Raw genomic sequence first — 12,717 nt, 5'->3', positions numbered from 1 at the left:
CAGACTCTGGTATGTCTCGGCCAGGGGACAGAACCCCAAGCCTTCCTCACAGGGGCGAACGCTCAACTAAAGGCCAAAAGGGAGACATTGTCAAGGGAGACATTAAGAAGAAAGTTGTTTAGAAAGAAGAGAAAAGATAAGATCCAAAATTTAGTCCCCTCTCATGGAAAGGGGGCAGCACTTATTAAGTATTATATAGATGTAATTGAATGGTTTTCCATTGAATTTCAATGAAGAGCAGCAATAAAACATTGATAAACCAACATAGAAATCAGGGAAGTAATTCTAACATCCAACGCTCATCGGTGGTGGTCAGTCAATGTCATTGTTGAGGTTCTCCAAGGTAGATGCCAGCTTAGTAAACTACACTCAAGTAAGTGATGAAGCGTCAACACCAGATATTCTGTACATAATGTCTTTAATGATTCATGTGTTTCTGATGACTACAAAAACCATCATTTGGACAATTTTACAGTATCGTTTTCATGACTGAGATACAAAATATAGTTCATAATAATTAAGTCACATATTCCGTATACATCAGACTGTATATGTGGAAATTCTCGTGTGTGGAAATGAAAAATATATATATAAAAGTGTGAATATCCACATCGCGGTAATTTCCACTTGTACAGCAGTATTGATGAGTTATCATGAAATAGTGTCGGTTATAAATTTTAAACTTACCTCTTCCACCAATCCATTGAAATATGACATGTCAACGGTTCAACCGTTAATATATATTAGTATAACTGAACAACAAACAACTCCATTACATTGTATCTGGCTTACAACAATATCTAACCAAAACTTGCCACTAAGTATTCTAAAATTCTCATATTTTTAAACAAAACGACCTCTGAGGTAAATTTGTCTGCGAGACACTGCTTATGTTAATTAAGTCCAGTTCTCGTTCTATTTTCTTTTTAAATTTCTTTTCTATTATTTAAATGGATATCCTCAAGTTCAATATAATCTGTTTATAATGTTGTCAGCGGCCAGTTCACATCTTATCACAGGGAAGGAGTTCAGCATCCATTTGTTTACTATGACTGCATTTGGATCAAGTTGATCATTGCTTCCACCGCCCGCTCTATTCCAAACTCTTCAACCAAAAGTTCAAAATTTTCAGGGGCATTTTCCAGAGCTTTTGCCTTGTCTAAATCCAGTACTACAAAATGATACCAAATGCATGCATTAACTTTTAATATTAGAAACAAAATGGTCTACTACATATTTTATCTCTTTTTTATATATATATTTTTAGTGATGTAAACAGAATTAATTAGCATGTGAATTCAAAGTAAATGCACTGTATTATATAGAATTCCTATAGCAAGCACTGCAACATAGTAAAATTGTGTTAGAAAAAACAATTTGCAGTTTTGTCAATTTCAAGTTCAACAAGATTGAAAAAGTAGACCACATTTAACAGAAAATCAGGAATACACTGGTGACAACATTACACATGATTACATCATGTTTAACGATTATACGCAGTGATACATTTGTTTTTATGTTCCCCAGTACCCATAAAAATGGGAAGAGGACTGATAAAACAGACCACATGTCTGTGACAGACAGCAACTCAATTACCTTGAATCTGGTTACAACAATATCTAATCAAAAACTTGCCACTTTTAAAGTATTTTAACATTTTCATATTTTCAATGAAACGACCTCTTGGGTAAAAATGTCTTAGAGACACACTTAATGATACACTAAAACTTTCATCTTTTACTTAATTTGGATGAAACTTTATAAGGTTGTTGGAGTTTTCAGAGTTAAAGATGTGAAATTTCTTCAAAATGCAAACTGAAGTAAAATTATCTCAGAATTGAATAATAATTTCCCATCAATGAATACCTGGGAATAATTGAATATAATTGTAAAAATATGGATGTCAGTACAAAAAACAACTAAAAATCCACTAAAATTACTGCTGCTATTTATTGAACAGTGTACTATGTTATAACTGTCAATGTGCCTAGCCCAATGTCATAAGCTAACTCACATTGCTTGGTTCCTTGATCAGTGTTCTATGTTATAACTGTCAATGTGCCTATCCCAATGTCATGTCATAAGCTAACTCACATTGCTTGGTTCCTTGATCAGTGTTCTATGTTATAACTGTCAATGTGCCTATCCCAATGTCATGTCATAAGCTAACTCACATTGCTTGGTTCCCTGAACAGTGGACTATGCTGTTACTGTCAATGTGCCTAGCCCAATGTCATAACCTAACTCACATTGCTTGGTTCCCTGAACAGTGGACTATGTTGTAACTGTCAATGTGCCTATCCCAATGTCATAGGCTAACTCACATTGCTTGGTTCCCTGAACAGTGGACTATGTTGTAACTGTCAATGTGCCTATCCCAATGTCATAGGCTAACTCACATTGCTTGGTTCCCTGAACAGAGTACTATGCTATAACTGTCAATGTGCCTATCCCAATGTCATGTCATAAGCTAACTCACATTGCTTGGTTCCCTGAACAGAGTACTATGCTATAACTGTCAATGTGCCTATCCCAATGTCATAAGCCAACTCATATTGCTTGGTTCCCTGAACAGTGTACTATGCTATAACTGTCAATGTGCCTAGCCCAATGTCATAAGCTAACTCACATTGCTTGGTTCCCTGAACAGTGTACTTTGCTATAACTGTCAATGCGCCTATCCCAAAGTCATAAGCTAACTCACATTGCTTGGTTCCCTGAACAGTGTACTATGTTGTTACTGTCAATGTGCCTATCCCAATGTCATAAGCTTACTCACATTGCTTGGTTCCCTGAACAGTGTACTATGCTATAACTGTCAATGTGCCTATCCAAATGTCATGAGCTAACTCACATTGCTTGGTTCCCTGAACGGTGTACTATGTTGTAACTGTCAATGTGCCTATCCCAATGTCATAAGCTAACTCACATTGCTTGGTTCCCTGAACGGTGTACTATGTTGTAACTGTCAATGTGCCTATCCCAAAGTCATAAGCTAACTCACATTGCTTGGTTCCTTGATCAGTGTTCTATGTTATAACTGTCAATGTGCCTATCCCAATGTCATAAGCTAACTCACATTGCTTGGTTCCCTGAACAGTGTACTATGTTGTTACTGTCAATGTGCCTAGCCCAATGTCATAAGCTTACTCACATTGCTTGGTTCCCTGAACAGTGTTCTATGTTGTAACTGTCAATGTGCCTTTCCCAATGTCATAAGCTAACTTACATTGCTTGGTTCCCTGAACAGTCATCAGTTTTACAGTAGCACACATTAGCTATAGTTCGTTTAGTGAATTGTCTTGGAACCAGTCGAAATTGATTAATATGCATTTATATAGGGAGTCAGGGAACAATGTACTATGTTGTAACTGTCAATGTGCCTATCCCAACGTCATAAGCTAACTCACATTGCTTGTTTCCCTGAACAGTGTACTATGTTATAACTGTCAATGTGTCTATCCCAATGTCATAAGCTACCTCACATTGCTTGGTTCCCTGAACATTGTTCTATGTTGTAACTGTCAATGTGCCTATCCCAATGTCATAAGCTAACTCACATTGCTTGGTTCCCTGAACAGTCAACAGTTTTACAGTAGCACACATTAGCTATAGTTCGTTTAGTGAATTGTCTTGGAAACAGTCGAAATTGATTAATATGCATTTATATAGGGAGTCAGGTAACAATGTACTATGTTGTAACTGTCAATGTGCCTATCCCAATGTCATAAGCTAACCCACATTGCTTGGTTCCCTACACAGTGTACTATGGTGTAACTGTCAATGTGCCTATCCCAATGTCATAAGCTAACTCACACTGCTTGGTTCCCTGAACAGTGTACTATGAAATAACTGTCAATGTGTCTATCCCAATGTCATAAGCTAACTCACAGTGCTTGTTTCCCTGAACAGTGTACTATGTTATAACTGGCAATGTGCCTATCCCAATGTCATAAGCTAACCCACATTGCTTGGTTCCCTACACAGTGTACTATGGTGTAACTGTCAATGTGCCTATCCCAATGTCATAAGCTAACTCACATTGCTTGGTTCCATGAACAGTGTACTATGTTAGAGCTGTCAATGTGCCTATCCCAATGTCATAAGCTAACTCACATTGCTGGGTTCCATGAACAGGGTACTATGGTAGAGCTGTCAATGTGCCTATCCCAATGACATAAGCTAACTCACATTGCTTGGTTCGCTGCACAGTGTACTATGGTGTAACTGTCAATGTGCCTATCCCAATGGCATAAGCTAACTCACACTGCTTGGTGCCCTGAACAGTGGACTATGTTATAACTGTCAATGTGCCTATCCCATTGTCATAAGCTATCTCACATTGCTTGGTTCCCTACACAGTGTACTATGTTGTAACTGTCAATGTGCCTATCCCAATGTCATAAGCTATCTCACATTGCTCGGTTCCCTACACAGTGTACTATGGTGTAACTGTCAATGTGCCTATCCCAATGTCATAAGCTAACTCACATTGCTTGGTTCCCTGAACAGTGTTCTATGTTGTAACTGTCAATGTGCCTATCCCAATGTCATAAGCTAACTCACATTGCTTGGTTCCCTGAACAGTGTACTATGTTGTTACTGTCAATGTGCCTATCCATATGCCATAAGCTAACTCACACTGCTTGGTTCCCTCCACGCCTAGTCGGATCCTCGGAGTCACCCTGTCAAGGGACTGTGTACAGAACTCCCAGCTGATCATCAGGACAGGTCTGTCAAATATAGAGATGTATCAAACAGTTTCTTAATCTTTTCCTCACAGCAGCAATTAACTGGGCTGAGCTTCATATTCTATTAAGTGTTGGTGCATCATTGAAATATATAATCAGTCCAGCCTAACTGCAGCTTCGAACAAAGGAGCTGTCAGTTCTTGCATAGAAAAAACACTTCTGTTTAAGGTGAGTGAAATTGAGCATTCTCAACCAATATGTGATGTGAACAAGTATGTCTTTGAGTGATCTCCAATGTCACGATGTGGACAAGTATGTCTTCGAGTGATCTCCAATGTCACGATGTGAACAAATATGTCTTTGAGTGATCTCCAATGTCACGATGTGAACAAGTATGTCTTTGAGTGATCTCCAATGTCACAATGTGGACAAGTATGTCTTTGAGTGATCTCCAATGTCACGATGTGAATTAGTATGTCTTTGAGTGATCTCCAATGTCACGATGTGAACAAGTATGTCTTTGAGTGATCTCCAATGTCACAATGTGAATTAGTATGTCTTTGAGTGATCTCCAATGTCACAATGTGAACAAGTATGTCTTTGAGTGATCTCCAATGTCACGATGTGAATAAGTATGTCTTTGAGTGATCTCCAATGTCACGATGTGAACAAGTATGTCTTTGAGTGATCTCCAATGTCACGATGTGAACAAGTATGTCTTTGAGTGATCTCCAATGTCACGATGTGAACAAGTATGTCTTTGAGTGATCTCCAATGTCACGATGTGAACAAGTATGTCTTTGAGTGATCTCCAATGTCACGATGTGAACAAGTATGTCTTTGAGTGATCTCCAATGTCACGATGTGAACAAGTATGTCTTTGAGTGATCTCCAATGTCACGATGTGAACAAGTATGTCTTTGAGTGATCTCCAATGTCACGATGTGAACAAGTATGTCTTTGAGTGATCTCCAATGTCACGATGTGAACAAGTATGTCTTTGAGTGATCTCCAATGTCACGATGTGAACAAGTATGTCTTTGAGTGATCTCCAATGTCACGATGTGAACAAGTATGTCTTTGAGTGATCTCCAATGTCACGATGTGAACAAGTATGTCTTTGAGTGATCTCCAATGTCACGATGTGAACAAGTATGTCTTTGAGTGATCTCCAATGTCACGATGTGAACAAGTATGTCTTTGAGTGATCTCCAATGTCACGATGTGAACAAGTATGTCTTTGAGTGATCTCCAATGTCACGATGTGAACAAGTATGTCTTTGAGTGATCTCCAATGTCACGATGTGAACAAGTATGTCTTTGAGTGATCTCCAATGTCACGATGTGAACAAGTATGTCTTTGAGTGATCTCCAATGTCACGATGTGAACAAGTATGTCTTTGAGTGATCTCCAATGTCACGATGTGAACAAGTATGTCTTTGAGTGATCTCCAATGTCACGATGTGAACAAGTATGTCTTTGAGTGATCTCCAATGTCACAATGTGAACAAGTATGTCTTTGAGTGATCTGCAATGTCACGATGTGAACAAGTATGTCGTTGCATGCTATCTGTTCAATACATGTTATTTCTTTAAAGCCTACTTTTTTTTCATTGGAACAAGCAATTATCCAGATAATGAATTATCCAGCTGTCATCATCAAACAGGATGTCAGAATAATACATACCCATGTTTAAAATTAGGATGTGAGATCACAAGGATGCGATTTGTCTCCATTGTATATATTGTCACGAAATCAGGATACTTTTCAGCAAAATGATTCAGTATTTTCTGTCTGTGAGATTCCCATTTTGAGTATGGCATAATCAACCGAAAAAATCCTCCAATGGTCTGTTCATTTACAATCCTGGCAGAAAAGGAAGTAATAATTAAACATTGTAATTGAACAGTTTGTTACAAAGTAATGAAACAGAACAGCTAACAAAATTTACAGAAAATAAATCATCCTGTAATGTAATAAAATGGTAACTTATGTGTAACAGAAGAGCAAGTTACAAAATAATGTAGTAATTCTGCATAAAGTAATATAATAAATTAGTTATCCAACTTAAACTTAGAGACAGCAGTCAATGCAATATTTCATTGAAACATTGATAAACAACTTCAAAATAATCGAAAAGTATATTATTAGCTCACCTGGCACGAAGTGCCAAGTGAGCTTATGCTGTGGTGTGGCGTCCGTCGTCCGTCCGTCGTCCGTCCGTCCGTCGTCCGTCCGTCCGTCGTCCGTCCGTCCGTCGTCCGTCCGTCGTCGTTCCGTCGTCCGTCTGGCGTCTGGCGTCAATATTTTACTTTAAACGACTTCTTCTAAATAACCGAAAGGCCTAGGGTGATGATATTTGGCCAGAAGCAAACTGGGATGAAGAGCTACCAAGTTTGTTCAAATAACTGACCTTCATCTATTTTCAAGGTCACAGGGGTCAAATATGTTAAAAACTTTAAACAACTTCTTCTCAATAACCAAACTGCCAAGGGAAATGAAATTTGGTCAGTAGCATGCTAGGGTGAAGGGCTACCAAGTTTGTTCAAATGAATGACGTTCAATTATATTCAAGGTCACAGGGGTCAATTGTCTTAAAAAACCTTTAAGTAACTTCTTCTGAATAACTAAAATGCCCAGGGTGATGGTATTTGGCCAGTAGCTAGCTGAGATGAAGGGCTACAAAGTTTGTCCAAATGAATGACCTTAACCCATATTCAAGGTCACAGTGGTCAAATATGTTAAAAACTTTAAACAACTTCTTCTCAATAACCAAAATGCACAGGGTGATGATATTGGGCCAGTAGCATGCTAAGATGAAGGGCTACAAAGTTTGTTCAAATGAATGACCTTCTCCCATATTCAAGGTCACAGGGGTCAAATATGTTAAAAACTTTAAACAACTTCTTCTGAATAACCAAAATGCCCTGGGTGATGATATTTAGTCAGTAGCATACTAGGATCAAGGGCTACCAAGTTTGTTTAAATGTATGACCTTGAATCATATTCAAGGTCACAAGGAGCAAATATGTTTAAAATATTTCAACAACTTGTTCTGAATAACCAAAAGGCTCAGGATGTTGATATTTAGTTAGTAGCATATGCTGGGATCAAGGACTACTATGTTTGTTAAAGTGAATGACTTTGACTTATATTCAAGGTCACAGGGGTCAAATTTGTTTAAAATCTTTAAACAACCTCTTATGAATAACCATGGGTCCCAGGATGTTTATACTTTGCAAGTTGCATCCTGAGATGAAAGCCTATACAATGTGTTCAACATAATGACTTTGTTCGACTTTCAATCACAGGGGTGAAATGTTTAAAAAAAATTAACAGGGTCTTTTGAACGAATTTTAATCATAAATACTGATATTTTGCCTGTAGCTTTATTTTAGATCACTTTTAAGGTTACAAGTGTGAGTTTTATACCAGGTGAGCGATACAGGCCCATTGGGCCTCTTGTTACAACTATTAAAATGTAAAACTGGAACTGTCACCACACCTCCCCCCCCTCCATAGGAAGTTCTTTACAGAACATTTTTAAACAAACGGGCATAGCTCCATAAATAGGGAGGTAATTACTCCGACTAATGAACTGTTTTTATATCATTTCAATGAAAAGAATTATATATACTAAGTATCTGACATTCAAATCTGTGCAGTACTTTGTGAGGAGTGTAAACAAGAGGCCCAGAGGGCCTGTATCACTCACCTGTTTCTTTTGTTACATGCAACTGACATATAGGTAACATAAGACCAAATTTGGTAACTAGAACACAAGACATCTTAACATCTCTTAAACGGTTCTGAAGATATTGTTGTTTGAAACTTGAAATTTTAATTTCAACGCTTTTAACACATATTGACCTTTGACTCCCGACTTTCACTTAAAGTTGACCTTTGACCTCATGACTGTAATAAAGAAAACAATTCACACAGCTGGTCTACATAACATACCGTAGTATCATGACTCTAGTCCAAATGGTTCTTAGGATATTTTTGTTTGAAGTTTTTAACATATTTGACCCCAGTGACCTTGAAAGTAGGTCAAGATCGTTTTAATGAGGAAAGTTTATAGCACTCCATCCCAGGTACCTACTGCCCAAATATCATGACCCTGGGCCTAATGGAACTGGAGAAGAAGATTGTTAAAGCCTTTGACCCATGTTGACATTTGACCCCCGACTAGCATTTAAAGTCAACCTTTGACCTCATTACTGTAATAGAGAAAAATATTCGCACTGCTGGTCTACATAACATACCCAAGTTTCATGACTCTAGTTCAAATGGTTCTTAGGATATTGTTGTTTGAAATTTTTAACATATTTGACCGCTGTGACCTTGAAAGTAGGTCTAGGTCTTTTTAATGAGGAAACTTTATAGCACTTCATCCCAGGTACCTACTGGCCAAATATCATGACCCTAGGTCCTACAGTTCTTCAGAAGAAGTCGTTCAAAAGAAAAAGTTGACGGCCGGACGCCGGATGCCGCAGTACGGCATAAGCTCACATGGCCCTACCGGCCAGGTGCGCTAACAAAATGTTTAACCCTTTCACCCCTATGTAACTTGAGTGAACTCTACCATGCATTAATGTGGAAGAGTCCATTACGGTCTACAGTGGTGAAAGGGTGCAAAACACCATAATAAGTGGAGGTAACACTATAATTTACATACAATATCGACATCCCCTGGATATAAGGGTTGTGTCTAACATGGGTCATTCAAACTGGAGAATTAAACAATGTTCTAATCTAAGAATGTATAGTGAATATGTAACATAAGGAATCATTTTTAATGTAATACAAGCCAATAGAGTACACTGTACTACCAACCTTTCTAGTGGCTTCTCCAGCTCAAAACAAACATCTTGCGGTACATTTGCAACAAATTCTTTTATTTCAAGTTCTGATCGTTCATCTTCCTGAAAAGAAAAATACACAAAAAGGTTATACAAAAAAAGTCATTTATTTTCAGCTTATTCAGGTTTTAAAGCTGACAGTGTAAACCAAGAACTACAGAGGTACAATACAAATTATCTCATCGTCTAGTGTCAAGGCATCCCCTTACAAACATGGCAGCACATTGTCAGACATTTGCTAAGCCCCTTTCGCGCATCCGGTTCAACCTGTTAGTGTGTTTTCAAACAAAACTTTTTCGGTTATAAAATATAAATCACCTGCAGACCTGCAAATGTCTGCAAAATCACATGGGGGAGAAGTTTACAGAGAGTGTTAGAGTTGAGAGTTGGAAGTTGAGGTTTGGGAATGCGAGCCTCTGGAGGGAAAGGCAAGGGAAGGCCTCAGCCAGACGGGTCAGGTATGGCCCGGGTAGACTAGAGAATTGAGTGTGATTTAAATTATGTGTTTGATGTTTTAACTCTATGTAATGTGTGACTGTAGAATCGCTGTCGTGTTCCAAACTAGGTGAAGAAGGACATTGACATGAATTGAAGAGAGATCTTGCAGTGAGGGCCTACTACAGGATAGGGGAGGCGTATGGTCCCTGACTGTCGCGGCCACAATGTGAAACAATTAGTCCACAATGGATTTTTTCAGCGTGTTGTGTTACACTTCACATCTGGCAGTTATACAATCTTTCAGTGGAAGTGGGCTGTATGAGGTAAATACACTGTGGAGACGTTATATAAAATCAGGAATTACTGATAGAAAGTAAAATATTACAGTTTAACTCATTCTTACCATCACTATTTCCTCTGTATCGAATTCCAGTCCAAACTCAAGTCCGTTACATTCTCCCTTAATGTCAAAATGTTTTTGAGTGAACCTTTCTTCTGAAATGTTAATTATAAAGGTTAACATTTGTTATGACATTTTTGATGAAACCAAAAATGCATCTATCAATTCAAATTAATCTAAGGACAAATGTCACCTTATCAGAATGTACTCATGATCAAAAGATCCTATTAACGTCGGGCTGAAATTGACAAGGAATCAGTAAAAATCTTACCTGTTTTTAGAGTCTCTTCTTGAAAATCCATAAAACAAACACCAGTTATCTTCTGCATTTTTAATATCTGAAACAAAGATGTGTTACATTCATTTTTTTCTTTAATTCTTGTTGAATTGACATCCTTTTTTAAATTAATCTAAATTTATATATAACCTACTTTGTATGAAAGTTTTCAGTTAACCGACAGAAACAACGGAAGTCCCTATCTAGATTTAATGTTACAGTTAACTTTTTGTCTAACTGAATGTCAATAAATTCTTTGACCATCAAAGCCAGTATAATGTTATTATTGCCCCATTCACAAACTTAAAGCTTTTTTACTATGAATATCATACCATATCCTCCAGATTGTTGATGTTTTTGTTGATTTCTTCAGTCGATGATGGCTCATCTTTATCACTGTCCTCTCTAATAGCAAATTAAAAATGTGTCAAAATCAAAATTATCGTTTTTGCCTCATCTTGACTAGCATAAAGTATAGATCTATAAGGTAATGCTATAACATTAAGTAAAGTGTACACTTTAGGCATGAAATGTAGACTGTTTCAAGTGAAGTGTGTGCTGGAGCTCGAGGCTGGGTATGTTGGTGTATTTGTTTCCTTGTGATAGCGTGGACCTGATGCTGACATTAGAGTGCTATCTCACTGAAATTCTATGCCGAAGGCACCCAGCAGTATTCCACCTGATCACATTATACTGACAGTAGATAAGGTATCATACAGGACCAAGATAGGTGTTTTATTCATAAACTTCTTACAAATTTTATTCATAAGCAACTTCTTATAAATTGGTGACCATTCGAACTGGGAAAATATCATCAGATGAAATTAAGAAAAAACAGCTTAGATTCTCCATGGGAAGGACATTTAACTGGCTCTAAATATACAAAAAAAAAAACTCATCTTACAGACATGGTTGATTCGTAAATCATACTGAGTTTGTTTGGATATAATAGCTGAAAATGTTCGTAATTGTTATCTTACAACTACATACCTTAGCCAATGCTTCACTCGTTTTAAATGAGACTTTTTCCCTGTTACATTTTCAGACAGTTTAGCAACATCAATCTCCAATTGATTTAGTTCCTCAGCCAACTTCAGAGGAATACCCATCTTCTTTGATATGGAGCTGGAAAGGGCCTTCATTGAAGTTTCTAGTCCATGATCCACTTCGTTGCCAGAAAATCTGAAATATATAATCATTTTCTTGTAAATTTAAACATGTTGATATCTAGCAGTTATGAAAACAAATTCATAGTTTTAAGTACTTATACAATCTATAAAACAAGTTCTATATAAAATATACTAGGGTAAGATATTTCATGCAGGTGTAAGACCTTGTTATAAAGTGAGATTCAAGTTAACAGATAGTAAAAGTTACCATATGCCACGATCTGACGGAAAAGTTGCGGTTAAAATTGAAGTCATCAAATGACATGAAATATTGTAAGTACATGTATATATATTGGTATGAAAAGATTTAAAATTGAAGCATGCAAAGCATTTTCCCGACTGCAGTTTAATCTTACCAGGTGCAGCGTTGAAGCCATGTTTACATTAGTATCATGTGAATTAACCAGAGCAGAGACCAACGAATGGCAACTATGTGTTCAACTGGGTCATAGGTGATGTTTACACATGCAATAAACGTTGCAGGCTTCCATCTTAAGGATGTACTCTTCTGAGGTTTCAATCACGTTCAAGTCTCGTTTTGATCTGGTGTAATGGGTTTTTGTAATATTTAACAACTTATGATCAAGTTTATTAGCAATTACGCGTCCGAAAAATATGTCAAAATACTAGATGCCTGTTGTTTGTAGAACTTTTTTTACAAGAATTTTAAAAAATTACCAATTTGGCGGCCATTTTGAAAATGTGTATTAATGTGTATTTCTTGTGCTTCAAAAAAGGCCAAAATTTCACCTTTTTTTGCACTAGATTGATCACTTAAATTGTCATTGTGTCGCCATTTTTAATTGTAGCAGGTTCATTTTTGCTGTACAACTTTATAATGTTCAATATGATAAAAATAATATGCAACAATCTGGAAA

General features: G+C 37.1%; 1 protein-coding gene across 1 annotated transcript in view; it reads right to left on the bottom strand.

The window, feature by feature from the left end:
* Nucleotides 1–384: 384 nt before the first annotated feature.
* LOC110446293 (centromere protein P-like) overlaps nucleotides 385–12,717 on the bottom strand; it is a 14,660-nt gene continuing 2,327 nt past the window's right edge. Inside the window, exons 2-9 of the mRNA XM_021491372.1 lie at nucleotides 11,661–11,852; nucleotides 11,003–11,075; nucleotides 10,665–10,731; nucleotides 10,397–10,488; nucleotides 9,530–9,618; nucleotides 6,380–6,559; nucleotides 4,642–4,733; nucleotides 385–1,171 (exon numbers count right to left, since the gene is read on the bottom strand). Coding sequence (XP_021347047.1) covers nucleotides 1,047–1,171; nucleotides 4,642–4,733; nucleotides 6,380–6,559; nucleotides 9,530–9,618; nucleotides 10,397–10,488; nucleotides 10,665–10,731; nucleotides 11,003–11,075; nucleotides 11,661–11,852 — 910 coding nt within the window. The 3' untranslated portion in view covers nucleotides 385–1,046. The remainder of the gene's footprint in view (nucleotides 1,172–4,641; nucleotides 4,734–6,379; nucleotides 6,560–9,529; nucleotides 9,619–10,396; nucleotides 10,489–10,664; nucleotides 10,732–11,002; nucleotides 11,076–11,660; nucleotides 11,853–12,717) is intronic.

The sequence above is a fragment of the Mizuhopecten yessoensis genome, unplaced genomic scaffold (assembly GCF_002113885.1).
Source record: "Mizuhopecten yessoensis strain PY_sf001 unplaced genomic scaffold, ASM211388v2 scaffold309, whole genome shotgun sequence".
Taxonomy (NCBI): Eukaryota; Metazoa; Mollusca; class Bivalvia; order Pectinida; family Pectinidae; genus Mizuhopecten; species Mizuhopecten yessoensis.
Note: the sequence above shows the minus strand (reverse complement) of the source record. Positions and strands in the feature narration are given on the sequence as shown.